The sequence below is a fragment of the Plutella xylostella genome, chromosome 24 (assembly GCF_932276165.1).
Source record: "Plutella xylostella chromosome 24, ilPluXylo3.1, whole genome shotgun sequence".
NCBI lineage: Eukaryota > Metazoa > Arthropoda > Insecta > Lepidoptera > Plutellidae > Plutella > Plutella xylostella.
In genome coordinates, this window is record NC_064004.1 from 4,134,483 (window position 1) to 4,161,362 (window position 26,880).

A 26,880-nucleotide genomic window follows, 5' to 3' on the forward strand; every position below is an offset into this window, starting at 1 on the left:
GTTTCTCCAATCCGGGTGCTCAAGCCGCTGGATGTTTTTAAGGGTATCCAAATAAACGGCTGGTGTTTTTAAAATTTCCGGCTCTTTCAATCTAGTACCGATAGTTAAGGAAATTTGAGGAGCTGGTTCCTCATCTAATGAATGCACATCTGAATAAAGCTGACCACTAATATTATCATCAATAATATCATCATTGCTATTGTTATTGCAAGCTATTTGATTTTTAAGATTTTTTATTTCTAACATCATTTTATCAAATTTACGGTCTTGATTTCGTCTGTGGCGTTTAGATTTAGTTTTCCTACGCCGGGAGCGTTTAGAGCAAGAGGAATCACTGCAGCTTGAGCTTGAGCTAGATTCAGACGATGACGAATCACTTTCACTAATCTTCCTTTTACGAGAATGTTTCCGTGTTGACAAGGATGGTTGTGCATCTTGCACGTCTTGCAAATCCGCATTTTCAGTACTCATTTTATTTTATTTTTAATGCAATCTGTAATACAAGGGAAATTCTAAGAACTAATTGCTAAAATTAATTTTAAAACACGAACGGTAACACCGTTAAAATGATGGTTTATCTTCGAAATAAGTATGATAGCAACGTTACACTGGTAGCATGCGGCAAAAATTACAGTAACTTTCGATAAATAATTGGTAAAAACGTGGTGAAACAATACAGTAAAAACATACCTGATCACAATCCAGGGAAAAAATACACTATAACTGTTTAAACTCACTTCAAATCCGGTATTTTAGCCACTTTTTAGTGAAATCTAAATGATTTTTTCACTATGGAAAATTAAAATAAAATTTGCAGGTAGGTTGGTATTTACACAGAAAACCTGGAGCGTCCCTGGTGGGACACGACCAGCTCGGACGAAGGAAAACGACGTCAATGACGAATATATTTGGTGCCAACAAAATGGCGCCAACTGCCGGTGGTGGTGGGAAAAAGTCAAATTCAAGGGAAGTCGCCGGAAGTCACGTGGTATTTAGCAGGAAATACGAAAAGGAAAAGAGATGTCTCTCTCAATTATTATTAGACTTCGAATAACGGTCAAGTTGTTTAATGTCATCTTTTACAGAGTTTGATTTACTTTAAAATTTCACTTACCGCATTATTCACGGTCGTCCCCCACGCACTTCTCAGTCAGTAATGGGAGACCTGTAGCTCTCGACCCGTCCAATGCATTCTCGACCTTACACCCTCAACCTTAGCTTCAAATTACCCCAACACTCCCGTACAGAATAAAAATCCTTAAACGTCGAAGTAAAATGGAGCGTAACATCTTGAGAATAAGCACATTTTCGTGTAAAGACGAGCGATTTCAGCGTTAAAAGACCAGTTTATGTTGATCTCCGCCTACTGTGATTCCTGGCGAGGACGCTGCAGAAGCTGCGCCAATCACAGGTCAACACAATCTAGTCGGTCGTATTAATTCCTATTTTGAATTCAGTCGGTCGCAGGACCTCCGGGTTGTCGGACGTGGCTCTCGGAGCAAAACCGTTTATTTTTTAAACAATTAAATATTATTTTTTAGTTCCTCCTTTATTCCTTTTATCATCCTGAAGATGGCAGGAGGGTTGTCTGGTCACATTTTTTAGAGTGAGTATTTTATTTCTTGTTAAGTAATAAGCTAATAAGTATATGTAAATGTATAAGTATGAAGTTTATATGATTTTAATGTCTGTTTTATTTGATATAAAACGTGAAATGCGTTTATTAAGCCGTGATAAGTTATTTTTATGGTTGAGAAGCAGCCATTTCATTGGCTATAAATATTATGGGTACAGTATGCATGCAAACCACTGTATCTTATATCCTCGGAGTTTAAGGCTGCGTTCCCAGTAGGAAAACTGTATATCACGCGAGTTACCAGCGGCCTTAGATTTACAATATAGAATAGAATAGAATACTACTTTATTGACTTAAAAACAATTTACACAAATAACAATTCACAACGCAATAGGCGGCCTTATCGCTAAAAGCGATCTCTTCCAGGCAACCTTTGGGTGGAGGAAACACTTAAAGAATAAATGAGGAAGGTGTACAAAAAGATGTACGAATAAGATGGAGTGTCAGTGCAAATGAACGTCCCGACAAGGAACACTGCACTTCTACCACTACCACTGAGCTCTATCTTTGAATTAGTTCTGCTAGAAGAGTTGTGACTTTATTGATTGGTATAGTGCCACAAACTTATCTGTTCCGGTGAGAGCTCACGTAAATGTCTAATATTTCTTGATTCTATAAGATTTTAAGTTAGCCTGTAGTGGTAATTCACCCTTTCGGTTTTAATAAATCCATCTAATCTATATCAATATATAATTCATAGGTAAGTTATGAGATATGGATCAATTTAGTTCGCTCTCACCGGAACAGATAAGTTTGTGGCACTGTACAATGATTCATAAGGTTTTACTTAGAACGGTTTGACAGTAGACAAAATCCGGAAAGTTTTTTTGCTTTGTTTTTGTATGACACGGCTGCGTATCGGTTCAGCTAGTTTGCTATTTTTGCGCTCACTCTACAATTTCAGCGTTACTCGCGCATAGTATGGAGACGCAGCCTAAGCCTTAAGGAGATATTATTATGGACAAAGGTTCCAGTCGATTAAGCCAGGTGCCAATGAAATAAGACAGTAGAAAAAAAAACGTCGTAGCAATTTTTTTCATTTTGACTACAAATTTGTAGTTAAATTACTATTAATTCTAACACCAACGTCACCAACCAACTCTTCCAAACTTAGCAGTGATCGCAGGATTTCGAATGTCAAAAACGCATTCTGTCAACGGACTATAATTCTACTATAATTCGGACATCGCGATTATCCGAACGAACAATGGCAATGCTCGGATAGCATAGGTACATGTATAACTATTGTAGATAACTAGATACAATTATAATATACCTAAGTAAGTAATATCTATCTTATTTCTTCACAAGGCTATTTTAAATTCTCAATTCCTTGAGATGGGCTACAGAGCTTTTATCTGGAAACGCATCTGTTTCAATAAATCAGTCTCGAAGCTTAAAAGTCCTCGGGGAAATCATATTGCCAATGGTTCTTATTGGAGCTTTTAATACCTATACTAATAGCTTTGATTAAGTGGCTTTAAATTTAAGTGATTATTATGACTATTGCAAATTAAGACGTATATCTCGTTTCAGCTAAAGTTAGTCCTGTGACGTTTTGTAGTTTTAGAAATATCGAATATAATAATAATCAAATTCATTTATTCAAGTAACAAGACTCAAATTGTTAGTAGACACGATAAAGATGATGTTTATATCAACTTAATGAATGAGTTGTATCTGTCGCAGGCAACTGGTTTAATCTCCTGTTTGATTGAACCACTAGCCCGTTCATTGGATGGCGCTGTTCAGTTGTATGACTAGGCCGAACGTTGATTGTACAAGCGTCACAAAACGTCCAACTAGTTAGCTGACTTAAAATCAGTCAGGTGGTGAATAAAACAAATATGGCGTCTAACAGCTAACAGCTGACACAAAAAGCACCTATATTGTTAGTTGTTTGCAAATAAATTAGCTTTAAAGTGCGTTATTTGTGTTAAAATAGTGTGACAACATGGATTTACCTATTATTACGCCGCGGGCGGATAGTTTCAAAGAAAAAAAGTGGCGAAACTGGATAATTATGAACAACAATATGAAGGTACGTTTATTGTAATTGTTTAGTTAATTTGTGAGATAAGAGCTTTGTAACATAGTCTTTTTGTTGACTCTTGTCTGGTAATGTTCACCCTAACCAGACATTACAAAGTTGCTATACTATATCCCATTCAACGACTTCGCTGAATGACGTTCAGTCAAGACGTCGAACGTTACAATCAACGACTTGACGAGTTGTCCTTTAGTCATACAACTGAATAGCGCCATCGAATGAACGGGCTAGTGGTTCAATCAAACAGGAGATTAAACCAGTTGCCTGCGACATATCCAATGAAATATAATTGATTGACACAGATTTTACAATAGTATACGGATTTTTTTTCGGAAAATTGTGACAAATTCTGACACATGAATCATCTTAGCTGAAACGAAGTATAGGTAGTACCTACCTACCTACCTAGGTAACCTACTTTTAGCTATTACCCTCGGCACGTTTTTACAATATGTATTATAGCAGCTTCGGCACTACTAATGAACGTAATATTTTTACAAATATTTCTGAAAAACATTGTACCTTCTTAGTCCTGCACAGAAACCTCACAGAAAAGGATTATGGGACGCTCAAATTAAAATCCAATTTAATTATGCGCTATTCAAATTTTATTATTTTCTAATTGAATTTGTCACCGAAAATACCAAGAAACGAAATTTGTCTGAAACAAAACCGCTCTATGACGGCAAAATTAAAATTAAAAGACCAATTAAAATTAAATACGCCAAATGACAATGGCGCCCGTTTTAAAATGGCGACCGGAAATGAGCACGGAGCGCTAACGACTGTTTCCGGAACTGCGGGGCGCTTTCCGCTTTGTCTGCGTGATTTCGCGGGAAAATCTTTTTTGAATTTTCTAACGTCAGATAATTTTAATTTGATATGTATGTTCGTAAAAACTTAAATTCATTTAGTAAGGTAGGAGCCAATCACGGTATTGAGGCCAGAAACAAAAATAAGTTGCTCTTCCCCACTCTCAGACTTTCGAAAACAAACACAATCATCATTCATGGGGAACTGTATACGCTTTTATAATAAATTATCAAATGAAACACTAAACCTTACTGAGACTAAATTAAAGAATTTTGTAAAAACGACATTATGTAGTAAAGCTTATTATAGTATAAATGATTATCTAAACGACAAAAACGCGTGGTCTTGTCCACCTCAGCTAAGGCATTTGGAAAAATTAAATGGATATGCTTGAGTAAAATTGTATTAACTAGATATAAGTAAAATTGTATTAGTTTTAAGCAAAAAGTTGAAAAGATGCTGGAGGAGTTTCTTTCGCCATTTCTTTCCTCCTTAATGACGGGGCCTTTGTGAAATGGTGGTAGATTATGACTTTCGACAAGTAATTCTAACATTCTACGTCGAAAAAAAAAAAAATGTTCGTCAAGGTAGGAATCAATGCTAAATCATGTTAGTTGTTAGGTTCGTGGTTATTTGAAGCTGACACTTATAAAGGCTACTACAGTGCCACAAACTTATCTGTTCTGGTGACAGGTCACATAAATGTCTAATTTTTTCTTAATCTTTCTTTATTCTATAAGATTTTAAGTTCACGCACAGTACAAGTGCCATACAAAACAAGAATAGAAGATTTTAAGTTTGATCGTATTGTTATTTCGCTCTTGCGGTGTTAATAATAATAAACCCATCTAATATTTTTTTACAATATACAATTCATTAGTCAGTAATGAGATATGGATCAATTTAGTTCGCTCTCACCGGAACAGATAAGTTTGTAGCACTGTAAATTCCAGGCAATCTACCTCATGTCATCAGTTAGTATGGACTAAGTACTTTTGATTGTCCATTGTCTCTTACATGGTGTGCAAATAAATAATCTTTGATTTTAATAATATTGTTAGCTTGGTACTATAGAAGATGCTGAAAATAAGACACTCAGGAAGTTTGAAGTAAAATACTTTTATAAGGAACACAAACTATTCAAAAAGGAATCTAATAACAAACAGAAGTCTTTTAAAAGTTATCCTTGTTTTTTCTGCCATCTTGAATTGAATGAATCCGCATGAATCCAGTGACCGGCCAGTCAATGCGAATCACAGACAATATAGAAACTAAATGAACTAAAGAACAACTCCTAGCTACATCTAGTAATCCGGCCGGACCTATGATGAAATAAGTAGCTTGATATTAGTAAAGAATAGCATTGGTAAATTTAAACGCTAACAATATTAATCTTCTTTACAAATGAACCAAAATTAAAAAAAAAAAAAAAATTCTTTTAACTACCCCATTCTTAGGGAAAACTGTTTTAAGGCACATCCTTAGATTTACAAGCTACGAACAAGATGGAGTGACAGTACAAAAGAAACGTCTGAACAAATAACTCCCCGCTTCTACAGCTGAGATCTTATTTTGAATTAGTTCGTTTATAAGGTTTGTGACTTTATTCATTGGTACAATGGTTGCCATTAGATTTAACATAAAAGGTTTGTCAGTGAACAAAAAAAAAAAAAAACACGCACTCACGCCTTGTACTAATGTACTCCCTTGCGGGGTAGGCAGAGGTGCATTGCTGCACCCACTTTTCGCCAGAGTGTTATGTTAGTCCCAATGTAATAGGGTGGCGGGCCTATTGCCATTTTACGGGCACATCCAAGACCTGAGAACAAATATCTGTGTTTAAACAAATATCTGCCCCAGCCGGGAATCGAACCCGGGACCATCGGCTCAGTAGTCAGGGTCACTAACCACTACGCCATTCGGTCGTCAGTGAACAAAATGCGGACAGTTTTTTGCTTGGTTTTTGTATATGACATCTTCGTATATTGTTGATCTAAGAGCACAGCAAAGTTCGCGGGCTGCAGCTAATATGAAATAATGAAAAGGATCGCATTACATTACACCTGCAATGGCGTAAAGTGGCGTTATTAGTTATTATCATATCACACTGCGACACAGGAACTCGCACGCTAGCGCTCAGCACATGCATCATCTCCACGTGCTATTTCCTGGTTTATGTCTAGTGCATTTAAACGCAAGCAATGAAAAAGTTTCACTACAAAATGCCGAGACCAAAATAATTAAAACATTTCCGCAAAATTTTACGTGTTTACGTATTTGGATAGTTTATATAAAAAAAAAAATCAAAAAATATTTATTTGAACACCATAGAATTTAAAAAAGTTAGTAGGTACAAATAAATAATTTTAGGAAATTAAATAAAAGGGTGATAGGTTATAAATTATCGAAATTCGGTGGCTTCCACACTAGGCTCAGCCTGTGTCGTGGATGCCAGTGTACATGGTTACAAATAAAATGATTAACTAAGTAGGTAGGTGGTACTTGTAGAACTTTTAAATCTAAATAATGTTATTATAGCTTAATGCGTTAAGGTAGGTATTTAAATTATTAAAACTAGAGAGGTACTAATCTTAGGAACATTTTTGGTAAACATAAGTAGCTAGCAAGACAAAATAAATACAAAATACGAGTATGATGGAGCGTCATTAGCTTTTCCATGTAGTATAGTAAAGTAGCACCAATGCTGTTGTCACTGGAATTTTTTTCATTGCTCGTGAGTGTAATTGAGTGTATCTCTCCAACCGACCACCATCTCTCTCTCTTACCATCTATTACTCCCTGCAGGAACCACCTACATTAATTTATGACAATCCGTTTGGTGTGATACGATACGTAGATAGATATCGATAGGTGGTGTCTCTCTCCAACGAGCCAGAATTTCTTCTCCAACCAAACAGCTCTCTCTAACCAGCAACTTCTCCCTCCAGCGTTGACATGACATGTACCAATGAGTTCTTCAATGTAAATCACTCTTATGGTGAAGGAAAACATCGTGAGAAAACCTGCATATCTAGATTCTAGATGTGTACCCTAGGTGCATTGTACTCAAATTTAAAAAACGGCGATACGGCTCGCGACCTATCACGTGAGTCGTGCAAATGTTCAGCGAAAAGTGGGTGACACTTGCTAGTCACCTCTGACTACCCCTTCGGGGATTTTCGGGCATATAGTATGTATCTCTCTAATCAATCATCATCTCTCTCTCCAACCAACCAGCATTTCTTCTGCAACCAACCAACTTTCTTTAACCTGCCACTATTCCCTGCAGTAACCTTCCCCTCCCCTCCACGATGGGCGCGGTATCAGACGGCACGCTTCTCTAAGCAACCACCATAAATCTCTCTAACTATCATCTCTCGCAACCAATCAATATTTCTCTCTCTAACCATCAACTTCTCTCCCCAGGAACCTTCCCCTACCCCCCTCCACAATGGGCGCAGCGTCGGACGGCACCGCGTGGCTGCGCGGCAAGGTGGCCGCCATGCGCGAGAGCCGCAAGCTGGTGCTGGTCATCGTCGCCATCGCGCTGCTGCTCGACAACATGCTGCTCACTACTGTCGGTGAGTTACTAGTGATGTGTATGGGAATAGGCGAAATAATGATGGCTTAATACAGGAAATAGGCGATAGTATGTCGATGAAATAGGCGAAAGTATGTCGGAAGAATAGGCGATAGTATGTCGAATAAATAGGCGAGGCCATAGTGTCTAAATAGACAAAAGTATATCAAGCAAATAGGCGGAGGTATATGTGGATTAAATAGGCGAAGTAACGTTGGTAAAATAGGCAAAAGTATATCAGAGAAATAGGCGAAAGTATGTCAAAATCGAAAGTATGTCAAAATCGAAATCGAATAGTTGGAAGAATACTATTCACATCAACATACTCTAGAGCTAGAGTCTACTTACTTGACATAATTATTCATTCACATAACAAAACACACATGAAAAGTACAAAGTACAGCAAAGAGCAACGGTTGTTTTCCTTTTTCCAATATTTTCCAAGAATTTTAATAACATTTCTTTGTACTTTTTTTTGTACCTACCTAAGTAAAAACTTTTTATATTATGAAAGTTTTTATATTTAAGTTAGGTAGCATGATTCTGAAATTGAGAACTTAAATATGAGTACTAAATATACAGGGTGTTATTTTATTAGTGATTTTATAATAAATGTTGCTTACTATACATATATTCGACAATAGCGTATTTATGTAAGTACTATATTTATGTATGTATTTCAGTCGAGGAACCATAGTGCGCATATAAACCCTAACAGGTTTCTGACGCACTATTCATTTGTAACCTAAATGTATTTTATGTCTGCTTAAATAAATAAAATAAAATGTAATTAATATAAGAACGGTCTATGTGAATTTTCATTATGTTGCGAGAGGGCTATGTCCAGCGGCCAGTGATTTTTCGTCAGTTTTTTTCACAATTGAAAAAAAAAAACAAAAACCGAAAAGGAGATTCAACCAGATGTCTGCGACATCTCTATACCTCTTAATTTATCATTTTTGGGGCACACAAATTCAAGTACAGTTCTTGAATGAAGAATCGATAACCGTTGGAGTCCACGAATTCTCGCGTGGAAACTACGAACAGGCAAAGAACAGTTTAGGTTGACCTCCAGCTAGCTGAACCGATGACCTTAGATAGGTGGCCAGTTGTGTCTGGATGAGGAAAGCCGAGAATAAAGTGTTGTGGCAAGTAGTGAATGACTACAGGCTGGTAATGTAAAACTTTAAATAGATTATCAGAGGTAAATGAAAGTGGCAGACTAGGCCTAAAGCCCTACCTTCATTGGAGGGAGACCTGAGCTACGGCATAGGGGACGTGATGGGTTATGATGATGAGAGGTAACATTACTTTAAACAGTCGATAAGGAGACGGAATACTGTATGGGAAGTAAGTGCGAGTTTTTACTCCATTCTAGAAGCGGCGAGTAAACGTGAATTTGTATGGCGCAGGAAAGTCGACACCTATACTCTGTCCATCATAATAATGGTTTTTTGCCATTCGAAATCCCATACATATTTGATGACAAACGAAAACCAACTTTACTTACCAGACATAAGCGAACCAAAAAACCATTAATAAGATGGACAGAGTGTAGCGGTATACGCGCTGCACTAGTAGTATATAGTATTACTTCATTAGTATACATTAAAAGTTATGACATAAACACAATTCAATATAGGCGGCCTTATGGCTAAAAGCGATATATGGCGATATCTTCCAGGCATCGTTTCAGGCACTAGCTCCGCACCATACAATTTTGAGTCGATTTTCACTGCTGGATCGGTTAAAAAAACCTACACTGGGCTCACTGGCCGCGTTACTAGCAGAACCTTCGGTTTCAGGACTTCAGGAGCTTCATGAATAAGACATGAACCTCTTAACTGATTGGGTCCGGTCATTGTTCCGAGGGTGAAAGAGATTGAAAGCCGCACCCCTATTCACTATACAGGGTGTTGAAAAAGGGTATAGCCGAAAGGGGGTCAAAATGACTTTTTTCGCGAAAAAAAGATGGTTAAAAATGTATCTATAAAAACACAGTCACTTGATTTTTTACTATGAAGAGTAATTATAATAAACGTATATTTTTTCGTGTACTTCCAAACCTCTTAGCAGCACTAAAGTTGTTTAGAATGTCCTTCTTTGTCACCCCCTTTCGGGTTGCAGTACCATTTTTAACCCCCTGTATAACTGAACCGATGGGCCCCCTATTCCCTACCTCTGAGTCGATAGCGGCTATGATCGCAGTGTTTCATGTGAGATTCGTAAGAATAAATATGCCATTGAAGCAAAAAAAGCCTTTGGTATCAAAACTATATTGACTACTAGCTGTTCCCGCGAGCTTCGCTTCGCCTTAAAAAGTTTTCCCGTGGGAATTCCGGGATAAAAAGTAGCCTATGTTCTTTCCCAGGGTCTAGACCGTATGTATACCAAATTTCATTCACATCCGTTCTGTAGTTTTGGCGTGAAAGAGTAACAGACAGACAGACAGACAGACACAGCTACTTTCGCATTTATAATATTAGTTAGGATTAGGATTTGAAATCGTTTATCGTATGAGGAAGGGATACGCATTTCGCTATCTATACAAGTATGCATATTATGTGCACGTCCTACTCATCACAACTTAGCCTCTGTATCTGCCCAGAATGTTCGAATAAATCTAGAAATCATCGACAAGTATAAAAAAAAAAACATTTTTATGGACACTATGTTGGTCACGTGACTTTTGACTAATGAGAATGTATTTTTTTCGCGGATTCTGAAATTCTGATTTCATTTTCGGGTTGAGATATACCATACTGCAAATGTAGATTTCGCTTATTATAACCTTTTTAACCGACTTCATAAAAAGGAGGAGGTTCTCAATTCGTCGGGATCTTTTTTTTGCAACACCCTGTATAGCGATTATTACATCTATACCATGTGGCAATTTCTCAAATTTACAAATAAGGATATTTTTTATCAACTGTAATAAAATTATGAATATTTGAACTAACGGCACCGTAGCTTAGGCGGTAGTGAAGCTGCTTCCGAAGCTTGGGGCCGCGAGTTCGAATCCCGCCAAGGGCAAACATTCGTATGATGAGCACTTGTGTTTGCCTTGTATCTGCTTGTCCTTTATCTATTTAATATGTATCTATCTATGTATCTGTGTAGATATATCAGCTGTCCGACACCCATAACACAGGTTCTGCCTAGCTTGGGGTCGGTTGGCCGTGTGTCCCTACATGCGTTAAATAAATATGTAAAATATTTATTTAACGCAAACTTTTTCCCTCCTTTCGAATAACAAAAATGAACGCTGGCAAAAGATAAATTGCGTTCGAATCGTTCGATCAGAGAAAGCGTTCTAAATTCAAAACTCGAGCGTCAATTTTCCCGCCTTCGCTTGAGAGCTCTGGAAATGACAGCTTCATTTGCGAATAGTGCTGTCACGCTTCCGGTTGGGCGAACCGGTATTTATCGGAAAAATGCTCGAGATTCTTCTGAGCGGAGGCGGCGCGATTATTTATATTGCGTAAAAAAATGGTGATGGTATGAATTTGAAGCAGACTACTAAATTATTTTCATAGAAATATAAATGATATATCGCGACACGTAGGTACGTTAGGGCTGCCTACCCTTAGGCCTTGGTCTGTTAGATCATTAACACCCCTGTTACATTATAAAATAAATTTTCCATATTAAATTCATGACAGATGTTTCAAACGTCAACAACTAATCCCGTGTTATTTAATGTAACATGGGTGTTAATGATCTAACAGAACATGGTGAAACTATATAGCGGCGGCCTTAATATTACAGCTTTGTTTCTCATACTACGCATAGCATACTACAATTATTAACGTATCCAATTTGGAAAATAAAATCAAATGAATGCAAAATCTGTCCTAAAAATAGCCTTCGTAATATTTATTATCCCGAACCGTAGTAACGTGAGGGATCGCGAATCATTGCCGCTCCAGCGGACATGTATTTTTAAAGCTGTTGTCGCCATTTTATAGCGAACAGAAATATTCAGTGCAACGGCTTTTTTACTTTTAATATTTTAGTGCAGCGTGGGACGCCCTCCTGCCCGCTGGACTGACGACCTTAGGCGGGTGGCGGGTTGTGGTTGGATGAGGAAGGCCGAGGACCGAGTGTTTTGGCGTTCCTTAGGAGAGGCCTATGTCCAGCAGTAGATGATTATTGGCTGATGATGATGATGATGATGATTTTAGTGTTTAAATTTTATATAAGTAAATACGAAAATAAAATTGAATGGAGGTGGAGGGTCTTTCTCTAATATACAGGATGTTGCAGAAAGGGTATACTAAGCCGAAACCTACGTATACAGGATGGTGTCTTGACAGTGAACAAACCTACAATCGTCGAAATATAATAGGGCCTGTTTGGACAGCTCGAAAATGTATGGGATGACAGCAGTTGTCAAATCTATTTCATAAAAAATCTAAACAATAATTAAGTTTTGGTGCTTCAAAAGTTCTTTTTTCTTTCAGCTGTTAAAAAATAAGCTAGATAATGTCTTTTTATGTATTTCATCAAGAAAATCAAGAGTAAATTGCAAATTTGTGTAGCTGTCCAAACGGGCCTATTATATATCGACGACTGTAAATGTTGGTAATGGTAATCAAGATACTGAAGAAAGTCTATAAAAAAAAACAATAATACATTTATTTGAAAAGCTACGAAAGTGCTACGAACTTGCTACGAAATTTGCTACGACATCGTAGCAACTTTCGTAGCGAATTTCGTAGCAAAAAAGGACCGGAAGTTTTATTTGATTTTGATCTAGATATTCTAGATATTTGTAATACGAGTAAATAACATAAATAAACAAACACTTACACCTTGTACTAATGTACTCCCTTGCGGGGTAGGCAGAGGTGCATTGCTGCACCCACTTTTCGCCAGAGTGTTATGTTCGTCCCAATGTAATAGGGGGCGGCCTATTGCCATTTTACGGGCACATCCAAGACCCGAGAACAAATATCTGTGTTTAAACAAATATCTGCCCCAGCCGGGAATCGAACCCGGGACCTTCGGCTCAGTAGTCAGGGCCACTAACCACTACGCCATTCGTTCGCCTAGATATTTGTTAAAAGGCTTATTTGGTTAAATTCTTTGGATGTTAAATGTTTGTGATGTTTCCAACCTGCCTGCTGACTTATCCGCAAAAACCCACGAACTTTTATACCACGACCAACATTTTAAGACGTGGCTCTCAAGCAAAGTCAAACTACAATGTAATGTATATTTTATAGTTACCTTATTGTATCGTAACTTTTAAACACGTTCTTCATGGATAAACTTGTAATTGAAAATGTTTGGAATTTGCGGGTTTCCAGTCAAGAAATGGCGTGTTGAGGTTTCCGATCACACTGTTGTCATAAATATAGGTACAGTGCCACAAACTTATCTGTTCCGGTGACAGCTCAAATAAATGTCTAATATTTCTTAATCCTATAAGATTTTAAGTTTGCTCATATTGTTAATTCGCTCTTGCGGTGTTAATAAACCCATCTAATCATTTACAATATACAATTCATTAGTAAGTAATGAGATATGGGTCAATTTAGTTCGCTCTCACCGGAACAGATAAGTTTGTCGCACTGTATAATGGATTTTACACTCAAGGTCAAGAGCAATGATAAAGTTCCACTTACAAAACCTTGTGAAACACCAAATTACCCCAAATATTTTAAACATTAACTGTACTACCACAAAAAACTTTAAACACTGTTTAACAAGTGTTTAAAACGAAATTTGACAGTATTTGTAGGCGTTTGACAGCGCTAAACACCTGTTAAGTTTTTGTGGTAAGGCCCCAAATTTTTCATTTATTGATCAGAATTTAAACTAAACTAGAAACGTGAATAGGTTTTTAGTTGGTAATATTCTGATGCGCTGAAATGTACTTCAATATTGCAGTGTTTTCCGTTTATGAGTAATAGCTGTTCCCGCGAGCTTCGCTTCCGGAATTCCGGGATAAAAAGTAGCCTATGTTCTTTCCCAGGGTCTAGACCGTATGTATATGTATACCAAATTTCATGGCAAATCCGTTCAGTAGTTTTGGCGTGAAGGAGTAACGGACAGACACAGTTACTTTCGCATTTATAATATTAGTTTTAGGATTTGGTGCTGTTGACACTGGAACTATTTCGTTGCTCGTGAGTGTAATATGTGGCTGTATTTCATTACAACCTCAGACAGTCAAGACAAAATACAGTCAAACTATAAAGTCCTGACATCAAAGAGTGCGATTTTGCTAAGACTTTTTATGATAATCAGTTATTTACTTACTTTTAAACAACAAAAAAAACACACGCACTCACGCCTTGTATTAATGTACTCCCTTGCGGGGTAGGCAGAGGTGCATTACTGCACCCACTTTTCGCCAGAGTGTTATGTTAGTCCCAATGTAATAGGGGGCGGGCCTATTGCCATTTTACGGGCACATCCAAGACCCGAGAACAAATATCTGTGTTTAAACAAATATCTGCCCCAGCCGGGAATCGAACCCGGGACCATCGGCTCAGTAGTCAGGGTCAGTAATCACTACGCCATTCGGTCGTCTTTTATACACATTTTAAAAATAAAATACTGATTGAGTATGGAATTTTAACGGATTTGTCCTATAATAAATATAGCAGATCAAGTTAAACAATTAGTTAGGATCCACTTCCGTTTTCACAACTTTATAGTTGGACTTTACGTATCGAATCCAAATGAAATAAACTCGGCAAGTTTCTACAGGCCGCCGGTAGATGGCGACTAATAAGCGAAAACTCGGGCAATCTGATTTATAACTGCACTCGGCTACTCGCTCCACCCCTAGTGATGGGGTTGTACGGAGTAAAGCGACTTATCGATAAAACTTACTACACACGACGCTAACTTTGCAACAGGTAATCGATATAATAATAATCGTCATCATCATCATTAGCCTTTAATAGTCCACTGCTGGACGTAGGCCTCTCCCAAAGCACGCCACTGGATGCGATCTTTAGCTTTCCGCATCCAATCATAACCAACCTTTCGCAAGTCGTCACCCCATCTAGCCGGAGGGCGTCGCGGCCTCCACTCCACAACACGTTTACCCCATTGGTCGATATAATAATAATAAGCTTAATCTGCACACCACAAAACATAACTTAAATAACATAATAATATATGCACAAATGGCGGTCTTAAATTGAAATTGATCTCTTCCAGATAACCGTTGCGCGTTGTAGAACCAGAGTAAAACATTTACTTACATAATATGAAGTTTTCTTTAGCTGGTTTCCATAGATTTGTGATGAAGAAGGCGTTTGTCATTTGTATTGTGTATCTTCGCTAGTTTCTAAATATTTGCAGCTATCGATATAATCTTAACACATCACTAGCAGAAGCCCTCGTCGGCGCCTTTGATGAGGCGGCTAACTGAATTTCACTTTGATCTCGCCGCCGCCGCCGCCGCCGCCGCCTCGCTCTGAAATAGCCCGCCTCACGCTTCCGACATTTTCAACTTCTTGCTGTTAAATTGGTTAACCCTTTGATAACTGGGTGCCATGTTTTAGCTTTGGTTTAAGGCGGGTGATAAACTTGGGCATTCAGAAGTCAGAAGGTTGATTTGACGGCTGAATGGCGTAGTGGTGACTCTGACTGCTATGCCGAAGGTCCCGGGTTCGATTCCCGGCTGGGGCAGATATTTGTTTAAGGACAAATATTTGTACTCTGTTCTTGGGTGTTGATATTTATATTTAGTTTGTATCTATGTATTTGTGTAGATATCCCAAGTAACATTTTTGGTTTTAGAAAGGTTTTGAAAAGGTTCTAGAACCTTTGTATGGAAATCTACTCGTAAGTCTTAGAAGGCTCCATAACGTTATATTAACCTTATATTAACCTCCTGAGTGCAAAAAGGGCCCACGTTTTAGAACCTTTCTGAGAGCTACAGCAAAACCTATAGCTCAAACCTAGAACCTTTTGAACTACTAACACAGAACCTAAATATAACCTTCACAACCTTAATTTAACGTTAACCTAGCCTTGGAAGACAGCTTTTAAGTTCTAAATTAGTCCTGGATGTAACTCTATAATGCCTTTCCAGGACTCTCGGGTTCTAAAATGTTTCTGTGTAAGATTTTTCCACAGAAAATCAATGGTATAGAATATTAATAAATGGCGCCATTACCTGACACTTTCCAAGATTCAAAATGGCTAACATTTATGTTTTGTAGTCATACAAAATAATAAGTAAGTAGTTAGGCTGAAGTCAGGAAATATGAAAAACTTGTGCGACTAGCACTTTATTGTGATACTTTAGGAAAATAGTGCTGTCATACGTGACGGGCCTTCTGTAAATAATAAATTTGAAGATATTTTAATTAAAAAAAATTGATAAAATTTTATGTTTGGTGGAAAGTTATATTAGAAATAAAAGTACTGTTTATATAAAAACACATAAATTTGGAATTGTATAGCACACGCTACTGATTGTTGCCCTAATTCATTAAAATGTATCATTTTCTAAGTTTTTTTTTTTATTTAAGTGAAAAAATATGGCGGACGTTAGGGAATTACCAAATAGCATTAAACATATTTTGAGGATGCCTCTAAAGCTTTAAAATATTCTTGAAGGACTTAAATCATGCCTTTAGCTCATAGCCAGTGACTTAATGCTTTTGGTTTTCACCACGTAGTCCTAATTTGTTTGCCTGGACAACTCTCATCAGCCTAAAGGTTTTAAAAATTACTTATAAGTAATTTCAACATACCAATAACTTTATGGTTGTATCAAGGTTGAAAATTTAACCTTAAACTCTCACTTTAGCATAATGCTAGCTTTTCTAGAACTTAATCAGGAGTCTACGACAACTACAAGATCCTAGAACTATATGCTCTTGAAATACAAGTTAAAATAACGTTAATTTAAACTCTTATCAGCAGCTTCAAGGTTGTATTAATAAACAATTAGTTTTAGGACTTATTAATCATTCTCAAGTACTCAATATGACCGTATAGCAAAGCATTAACCTTTTCACGACCCTTATAAAACCTAAAGGCATTTCTTACAACCTAAGCTCGAATGAAATGTTACTTGGGATATCAGCTGTCCGATACCTATAACACAGGCTCTGCCTAGCTTGGGGTCGGATGGCCGTGTGTGAGATGTCCCCACATATTTATTATTTATTATTATTATTTGCACGAGAGCTAGACAAGAATACGAGTTTTCGTTTTGGTAAGTACACAAAAAGATTACGAAAGAATACATTGGATCTCTAGATTTGTGTTCATTTGATGTTAATCGACCTAAGGTTGAAAAATGTGTAGCTTTTAAAAACGGGCTCCTTATTATTACGGGGACTAAAGTATACATAAGTAAGTACTTATGTTTAGCTTTAATTATAATGCTGAAACAACTTTTTAAGAATATTTAAAAAAATACTTTCTCTACACGCTAGATATGTATGTTCTCTACACGCTAGAGGAATTGGAAATTACAGACATATTTCAAACGTATAACACCCTCTTTTGACCTCGGTCCATCGTAAATCATGAGTCTCACCTACTTACCTCATTTCAGTAGCGTCAGAGAGATAATGAATCGTATCTTACACGGGCCATTACGTTATGGGGGCGTTATCTTACCCCCAGGGGGTGGGAGTCTGGACTCTACTACAAAGGGAGAGATAGATTATAGGGAGACAGATTGTGTAGTTTACAATGCCTAGATAAGTAGGGCATTGGAGAAAATATGTTATGTGAATAGTGTACGTAGGTAACGTTATAATTTTATTATAAATGAAGCTAACCTATGAGCAATGAAAAGGTTCCACTTACAAAATCTCGACACCAAATGACCCCAATTTTTGGAAAGATTTGATTTAGAATTCGATCAAAATATAATAATAATATTCTGATGCGCTGTTAAAATGTACTTCAATTTGCGTCATTAACATCTGCGGAGTAATTTGGTCCTAATATCACTCGTCCACCAACCCGCACTAGGCCAGCGTGGTGGACGAGGCCTAAACCTTTCCTTCATTGGAAGGAGACCCGTGCCCCTGCAGTGGGGACGTGATGGGTCGTGATTATGATGATGATCACTGGTTTTTTTTATTACTTGTGAAATACTTGATAAAAACAATCTCTCTTCTCTCCCCCCCCAGTCCCGATAATCCCGGAGTTCCTGTACGACATCCGGCACCCGGACGCGCCGCTCTCCCAGTCGCTGGAGGACCTGACCACCCCCGCGCCGCTCCCCACCCCCTACTGCCCCTGCCTCGAGAAGAACCAGACGGATGTACTGGAGAATGCCACTAGAGGTATGGTATCCTGGTACTTCCTAGGTGGATCATAGTAGGCCACAGCTTGGAGATAAACCATCAGTCGGAGATTTTGAAGCCACTTGAGGTTATGCTATCCTGGTACTTGTGGGTTGGTCACCGTGCCTCCTCTCATCTCCTACTGCCCCTGCCTCGAGAAGAACCAGACTGACGTACTGGAGAATGCTACTAGAGGTATGCTATCCTGGTACTAACTAATATAGATCGTAGTAAGTAAGCTACTGCTTGGAGATAAGCTAGTCGGAGATTTTGGAGCCTTTAGAGGTATGCTACCCTGGTACTTGTGGGTTGGTCACCTTGCCTCCTCTCATCTCCTACTGCCCCTGCCTCGAGAAAAACCAGACGGATGTACTGGAGAACGCCACTAGAGGTATGGTACCTGGTACTTGTGAATCACTGTGCAGCCCCTTATAAATGCATGCCAGAAGAGAACAGCAGGGCGATCACGAACAATATAGAATCGAATGCGAGTGCGACTAGTGGCAACTTGACAGCACTTTCGAACACTTTTTACCTATAAAATTGACAGTTGTCGCACTCGCATTCGATTCTATACGTTAGCTCGAATTTTCGTGATACGGGTACAGATACGAAGATTTGGCCACAAATGTACGTGTAGCGTGTAGGGTAGGGTATATAGTGTCTTGAGGGATCACAATATTTATCGCAGGATTTCCGGAAATCTTGTTACCTAATCCTAGATCCTGGGATTCCTGGATCGTGATATTTATCTTACGTGTATTGCCGGTCAATATTTATCGCATTAACATTTTCCTCTGTCTAGGCTAGGGTCTATCACGTCTGCTCACCCTCTAATATAACCCTAACTAAACCTATCTCTGTCGCACAGCCCACCTGAACCTGTCGGTGGAGCGAGAGGAGCGGCACCAGGAGCTCATCCACGAGACAGTGGAGGTGGGCGTGATGTTCGCCAGCAAGGCGCTGGTGCAGCTGCTGGCCAACCCCTTCGTCGGACCTCTCACTCATAAGTAAGAATGACCATATTTATTACATGTATAGATCACTAGAGTGCACTATAGTACCTATCAATAGCTACTGTACCTAAGGTTGTTAATTGCTGCGCACGCTGGACTGTCAGCCACTGATAAGTTTATTTGGCAGGAAAAACATTTCCTAGAAATTTTCACCAACGGAGGATTTCTTTAACATAAATTAACTTTTTATTAGAGACTGTTATTTGCAATAAATTATAATTTGTCCACGCTCACTCTCATAATCCAATTCGAATCATGACTAAAACCATATTACTAAAACAGAAAGTTGTTAGAACATCAATCTGGCAGCATTAGTTATCTCACTTTTCAGATATGCAATGCAGTAAAATTGACATACGTTTGTTTTCAGGATCGGCTACAGTGTACCAATGTTCACCGGCTTCATACTGATGTTCCTGTCTACTTTGAGTAAGTATAAGTTTTAAAATTGTCACGGAAACTCAAAAATTGCTTTATCGAAAGAAAATAGATACATGCTAAGCGACTAGCTAGGCGCCAAGCGCGGAATGCGGCCGCCGTTCACGAAGATTCTAGAACGTTCGTTTTACTGAGCTACTCGCTTGGTGGCTCGCTAGGCGCTAGGCTAGGTTAGACTTAGCAAACCTCCTACCTGTGCGGGCGTAGCCTTACCCCCTTATTCATAGAGAAGTTACAGAACGTTTTAACTAATAAACTGTTTTGTCCCTCTCCAACAAAGAACAATTTGTTCTTCGACAGAGAGGGACAAAACAGTTTATTAGTTAAAAAGTATTGTAACTTTTCTATGAATAAAAAAAAAAAAATTAAAAAAAAAAAAAAAATCTTTATTTCTTTAACAATGTTTGGGCAAATTAATCAGTAATAAATGGAATCACCTTTTAAGCATGAAATGCCTGTGCCAGGTGATCCCGCTCCTTCATAACATCATAATAAGGGGGTTAGTCTTTTTGCCTTCCAGTGTCCATATGCTGCAGGTGCTATTTGAGGCTATGTGTGTTACTTTGTTTTCACTGAAAACCTATTCTTCCAGTCTTCGCGTTCGGTCGCTCGTACAGCGTGTTGTTCATCGCGCGCGCGCTGCAGGGCATCGGCTCCTCCTGCTCCTCCGTGTCCGGGATGGGCATGCTGGCTGAACGGTACCCGGATGATAAGGTAGCTTAGATTAACAATATACGGAGTAGATGGAGTGTCGGCTCCTAATGGGCATCCTGGCCGAACGATACCAATAAGGTCAACAGCTTACACGCACTCACGCCTTGTACTAATGTACGCCCTTGCGGGGTAGGCAGAGGTGCATTGCTGCACCCACTTTTCGCCAGAGTGTTATGTTAGTCCCAATGTAATAGGGGGCGGGCCTATTGCCATTTTTCGGGCACATCCAAGACCCGAGAACAAATATCTGTGTTTAAACAAATATCTGCCCCAGCCGGGAATCGAACCCGGGACCATCGGCTCAGTAGTCAGGTCACTAACCACTACGCCATTCGGTCGTAGCCGGTAGTGGCTGAATGAGGAAGTCCGAGGACTGAGTGTTGTAGTGCTCCTTGGGAGAGGCTTATTAGGTCCAGCAGTGGATGATGAGCTAGATGGGGCATCGACTCCTCCTGCTCCTCCGTGTCCGGGATGGGCATGCTGGCTGAACGGTACCCGGATGATAAGGTCAGCAGATTAACAATATACCGACTGGATGGAGTGTGAGCCGACGACTGATGGCTCCTCCGTGTCCGGGATGGGCATGCTGGCTAAGCGGTACCCGGATGATAAGGTCAGTTGCTGACAACTTGTTCAGCGAAAAGCGATTGTGGATGGTAAATCCAGTAAGGGTAAGAAAGTATACTTCAGTGAGTGAGGATATTTTACTGGAAGAATTATCATTAGTCAAGCTTGCAAGTGTTGGCAGAACAAACAAGGTAAAACAAACCTCTTTCTCAACAGTAATTTTTTATTAAACAGATTCCCACCTCCGTTCCAATAGTGTCATAATAAGTGTCATACTCGAAAAAAATAAAAAATACTTTTATTCTCTCAATACGTTTCCCAAACATCAAAATATTATCTCAACAAGTATTCTCATTATCTGTCGTTCTCGTTATAAGATGGCATTAGTATCGTTATAACGATAACCGAAAGATCATCGAAGTAGAAAAAAGGCGGAAGGAATCTTGTTTACTAAAACAGTGAGGCACCACAATGGCGGCGACATGAGAGTGTGTGGGTGCGTAGGTGCGAGCGGTGGTCAACTGACTTACTTTGAGTGTGAATGTCTGTGTTGTGTCGGGCACGTCTTAACAATGAAATTGACTTACTTAGGGTGCCTCAGTTTTTAGTTACCGAGATTCCTTCCACCTTTTTTTGTACTTCGATGCGAAAGATTTTTTCCTTACCCCCAGGAGCGCGGAAACGCCATGGGCATAGCTCTGGGCGGGCTGGCGCTGGGCGTGCTGATCGGGCCGCCCTTCGGAGGATTGATGTACGAGTTCGTGGGCAAGACCGCGCCCTTCCTCATGCTGTCCGCCCTGGCGCTGGCTGACGGATGTGAGTATAGTTTTGTTGGTAGGGATATAGGGATGGTTATGAAGTGTAGCGGTTGTGGGGCTAGGTGGAGAGAGAGAAAGTATAGGTAATTTAACTACTTAGGGCCAATTTTGTGATCCGTGGTCTTTGACCATTAGTCAAGTCAAGTAGTAAGTTGCATACGAATTTTGTAGGTTTTTAAGTAATGGTTACTTTTTTTACGCTAACTACCGATAAAAATATCTACCTCACTATGAGGTATGGATGACCTTAGAGAGGTACCAAACCTGTAGATTAGTAGGTACCTGGATGAAGAAAGAATAGTATTTATAAGTACCAATATTGCTATACTACTCCTTAGAATATCTTTATATTTACTTAAATAATTTTCTCCCCTCCTCCCCCCGCAGTGCTGCAGCTGATGATCCTGCAGCCGGGCGTGGTGCGGCAGGACACGGACCCGCCCTCGCTGAAGGAGCTCGTGTGCGACCCCTACATCATCGTGGCTGCTGGTATGATTCTATTCTATTCTCTGTGGGGGTGTAAGTACCTGAACCTGGCTGTCTCGAGTGGAGCCTTTGTGCATATCCCCAAGGTCTAAACTGCCTGCCTAAGCTTGGACCATTTCCCCCATCGCTGGTCCACTGCGGGTTGGTGGGTTCACATATCTAGATGTACGAAATCTAGATTATCTAGAAGTAGGTACTGGTTGCATGAGTTAGTCTGAAGGCAGAGTTAGGTGACAACTTTAGGAGGGGTCTATGTCCATCAGTGGAATATGGTTGACGGCAGACAGCATTGCGCCAGCACGCTCTCTGCGATATTATTCGTATGTAGATTCATACTGCGACTGTTGAACAATGGAAACCACGCATATTATCAACATACAAGGTTTCCTCTACTTCTCAAATAAACCACCAAACTTCCATTTCCAGGTGCAATAACCTTCGCGAACGTGGGCATAGCGATGCTGGAGCCGAGCCTCCCGATCTGGATGGTGGACACCATGCAATCCAGTCGCTGGCAGCAAGGAGTCGCCTTCCTGCCCGCCAGTATCTGCTATCTTATTGGTAAACCTTCTTACTACTTCTGAGTTCCAAGTATTTTTATATTTTCCTTTATTCGTGAAGAACTCTAGAACCTATTGAGACTTTCATTTTGTATGTTCCCTTAGTAACAAAGAGACACAACTTAAAAAGAACAGATTTTTGGAGTTATTTATTATAAATATTTTTTAAGTTTTACCTTCATGGTTTAAGTTTGTATGTTTAATAATTTATTTTACTAATTTGACATATTTCGTTTCAGGCACTAACCTGTTTGGACCGCTCGGACACAAGATGGGACGCTGGCTTGCCGCTCTTTCTGGACTGCTGATTATTGGAGTGTGTCTGATTCTGGTAAGAAAAAAAACAATGTAGGCGTGTACTTTTTAATAGCTCTTTTAATAAGGACTCAAATAGATATCTGTAAACAAACTTAAAGTTATGAATAGCTGCTACAAAATAGAGCCAGATTCAAATCCAGTGCTTCGTTAATTCTTGTACCTGGCTCCCTCTGATGGAGAATTGTGCATTACTTATCCCCTAGTATTTTAAGCCTTTGCCTGTGCATAAAAACCAACATGAGTGTATAGCTGCTTCCCAGTATCCCCTGAATCACTTGTGAACTCTTAAAAATGTTTCTATAAAAATCAGAAGAAACCGGAAACGCCACAGCAAAAACAAAAGCAACTCCATAAACTCCTCTTCACCCTCAGATCCCGATGGCTCGTAAGATGGAGCACCTGATCATCCCGAACGCCGGTCTCGGGTTCGCCATCGGCATGGTGGACTCGTCCATGATGCCGGAGCTCGGCTTCCTCGTGGACATCCGCCACGCCGCCGTCTACGGCTCTGTTTACGCTATCGGAGATACTGCCTTCTGTCTCGGCTATGCTATTGGTTAGTATTATACATATCTAGGTACCTAATGCACCTCTGCCTACCACGCAAGGGAGTACATTAGTACAAGGCGTGAGTGCGTGTGTGTGTGTGTGTATGTGTTTATATGCGGTAAAAAGATAAGTTGGGCATAAAAACTCATCGAAACCTTGATTTAAATAGTGTCATACCAGTCATACCTCAAAAAAGAAATAAAAATGCAAATTAAAACATAAAAAAATGCTACAAACAAAAAAAAGTTTTTTGAGTTATGCCGGTATATGCTCCATGCGCTAATAAACGCCGGGCTCGGGTTCGCCATCGGCATGGTGGACTCGTCCATGATGCCGGAGCTCGGCTTCCTCGTGGACATCCGCCACGCCGCCGTCTACGGCTCCGTGTATGCCATCGGGGATACTGCTTTCTGTCTTGGATATGCTATTGGTTAGTGTAGATTGGATCGTGATATACAAAACTCTATAAAAAACAAAAAAATAAGATTTTTGAGTTATGCCACTATTTGCCTATATGACGAGCTGATAAACGCGCAGATTAATTAACTTGCATTAAAAGCTACAATTATATTTATTTGAATCAATGCCACATTGTAAAAGGGACATAATGGCTCCTTCATTACAAGAGAGTCGTAACTCAAAATGTAAGGTAAATCATCAAAGTAAAAAAAAAATAATTAATATATGCGTAAACCTCCAAAAATATTGTAAGTATGACTCAGATAATATTTAAATGTACTTAGCTAGCTTTCCCTACCAAAACCTACACACCAACTACATTTGCCTATTATTATTAATTGTAATATTCCATCCGTAGGCCCGGCGTTCTCCGGCTGGCTGGTGAACAGCATCGGCTTCGAGTGGATGCTGGTCATCATCGCCTTCCTCAACTTCTCCTACGCGCCGTTCCTGCTCATCCTCAGGTCTCCGCCGGCTCGGGACGAGAAACAGGTAAAATAAAAATCGTTTATTACAGCCACAACACCAATAAAAAAATATATATTACAAAACAAACAACAAGAAAATAAATACAGAAGATGAAACAAAATAGACAAAATATTTGTATTGATAACACAACGGGTTTCTGCAGGTGAGGATGTTTTGTCCAATTATTAGAGGAGCCGTTGACCGTAGAGAACTGCCAAACTGTTGCCTGTAAGTTCAGGCAACATATAGACAATGCTAGGCTGATTACTTGAATTTAGAATATAAGTTGACTTGCCTTCGGCTCGTGAAGGAATAAGATTCTGTTTAACTAAAATTTATTTTTTATTAAAATTATTTTTGAAATTTTCGTGTTTGTGTCTTTTTGTTTCAGAGTCTCATAATAAGTGACAAATCATCAGTGCGCTACGTGAGTTATCAGAACGAAGAAGAAGAATAGCCAATGATCCTAAACCGCCATTTTGTCTTTGTACCTTAAGTTTTTTTGATATATTATTATATTATATTTGACCAGGGAGTGATAGCGAAATATTTTTCAGAATCAACCTTAACTTACAGAGATTTCAAATATCAGTATTATTAGAAGTTAAGAAAGGCGTCTTAGGAGTGCTATATTTACGCCATAAATATACCTATACTAAAAATATGATATTATGTATGTACCTATATATTTCCTAATATCAAACAACTGTATAGGATATGTGACCAAAATATTATATTGCCCAAAGAATATATAAAAACTATGAATATACTCTTTTCTATATACAATACATTCTTGCTATGTACAAAAGCTATATGTACATTCTTGTATACTTACGTAGTTTCTTCAAAATATACACTGTATTTACTCACTTTCCCGTTAACTCAGGGTGTCCTTATGTAGAAAAATATACTTACGTATGTGTATGTAATACATAACATATCTTTGTAGGTACATTAATTTAAAAAAAACATTATAATTTTCTTATAAACTTATAACGTGCTTGTGGAACTTTACTGTCCTTATAATCAAAAAAAATTATTCAACGTGGTATTGTTTGTTCTGTTTCTTCGAATAATAACGTCTAATTTTGCATACGTGACGTAGACAATATTTTTGAAAACTTTGGTATTTATATACAATGTATACAAATATGTAATTAGACAATAAAAGTAAAAGCTTTTGAATTTATTACTTTTTTGATACAGAAATCTTTATTTCAGTATATATAAATTAGACAATAACAACAACAAAAAAACATTGTTTTGACAATAATCTCAATTGGGAATCACACGTTAAATGCAAGCACTTTTTGACAATTTTTTTGTAAATAATATTTTATTTGAATATTTGAAGGGTATGTTAGGACCAAAGGAGAGTAGTATTAATAATTTCATATACTTTTAGGTAAAGAGTAAAAGTATCTATTTTTTGAAAAAAAACATAAATAACATATTTTTTGTTGTTTTTAGTAACCAATTTTAATGAAAAGTATATTAATTTAATATTTTTATTATGTGGGTAATTCTACCGTACGGATTAAAAAAATAAATAAAAACAAAATCAACTTTTACGCATATTGAAGTAGATTTTTAACTTTTACATAATGATGGGAACATTAAATAAAAAAATCAGAGATATAGTAGAATTATTTTAGGAAAAAATATGAACTTTTTGTTTTATTAAATAGACACGAGTGACTATGAAGTCGACATGGGTGATACAATCCATGTTTTTTATCATAAAATAATCATTTAAGGTTCTCAACTTTATTCTATAATATTATTCTCAATACATATAAACCATAATATGTTTTTGTCTATTGAAATTATATTTTGAAAAAAGTTTAAAAAATATATTAAAAATTTCGACAAAAGTGTCTTCACAAATGTCGAAATTTTTTGATGGTGGAAATTTAGGTTTTATTAGGTGACCACAAAATAAATATGAATCAAGGTCATCGGAATCATATTAAATGAAAATAATACATTATTTGGGACTATTATTCCAAATATTTTATTTTTATTTAGATCAATAATCTCAGAATCGCTTTTTTCATCCTTGTCTTTTCCTTAGCACATTTTGTAATAAGTTTGATTTGATAATCGTAAACCTTTAATGGTCTAAAAT

The 26,880-nt window shown here is 38.3% G+C and overlaps 1 protein-coding gene across 1 annotated transcript; it reads left to right on the top strand.

Moving 5' to 3' along the window:
• The first annotated feature begins 1,444 nt into the window (after positions 1-1,444).
• LOC105392621 (synaptic vesicular amine transporter) lies at positions 1,445-26,247 on the top strand. The gene is made up of 13 exons (XM_048629950.1): positions 1,445-1,606; positions 7,926-8,080; positions 18,204-18,359; positions 19,231-19,369; positions 19,746-19,804; positions 20,406-20,527; positions 21,766-21,910; positions 22,300-22,401; positions 22,825-22,959; positions 23,198-23,289; positions 23,649-23,832; positions 24,643-24,776; positions 25,144-26,247. The coding sequence occupies exons 2-13, from the start codon at positions 7,951-7,953 to the stop codon at positions 25,207-25,209; spliced, it is 1,464 nt and encodes a 487-aa protein (XP_048485907.1). The 5' UTR covers positions 1,445-1,606; positions 7,926-7,950; the 3' UTR covers positions 25,210-26,247.
• The last annotated feature ends 633 nt before the right edge of the window (positions 26,248-26,880 follow it).

Bases quoted from the DNA above. Each gene is read 5' to 3' on its own strand.
- LOC105392621 (XM_048629950.1), top strand. From the start codon at position 7,951: ATGGGCGCAGCGTCGGACGGCACCGCGTGGCTGCGCGGCAAGGTGGCC. The intron at 22,402-22,824 runs GTATGATTCTAT...TTCCATTTCCAG, and splicing joins CTACATCATCGTGGCTGCTG to GTGCAATAACCTTCGCGAAC. The intron at 24,777-25,143 runs GTAAAATAAAAA...TTTTTGTTTCAG, and splicing joins CGGCTCGGGACGAGAAACAG to AGTCTCATAATAAGTGACAA.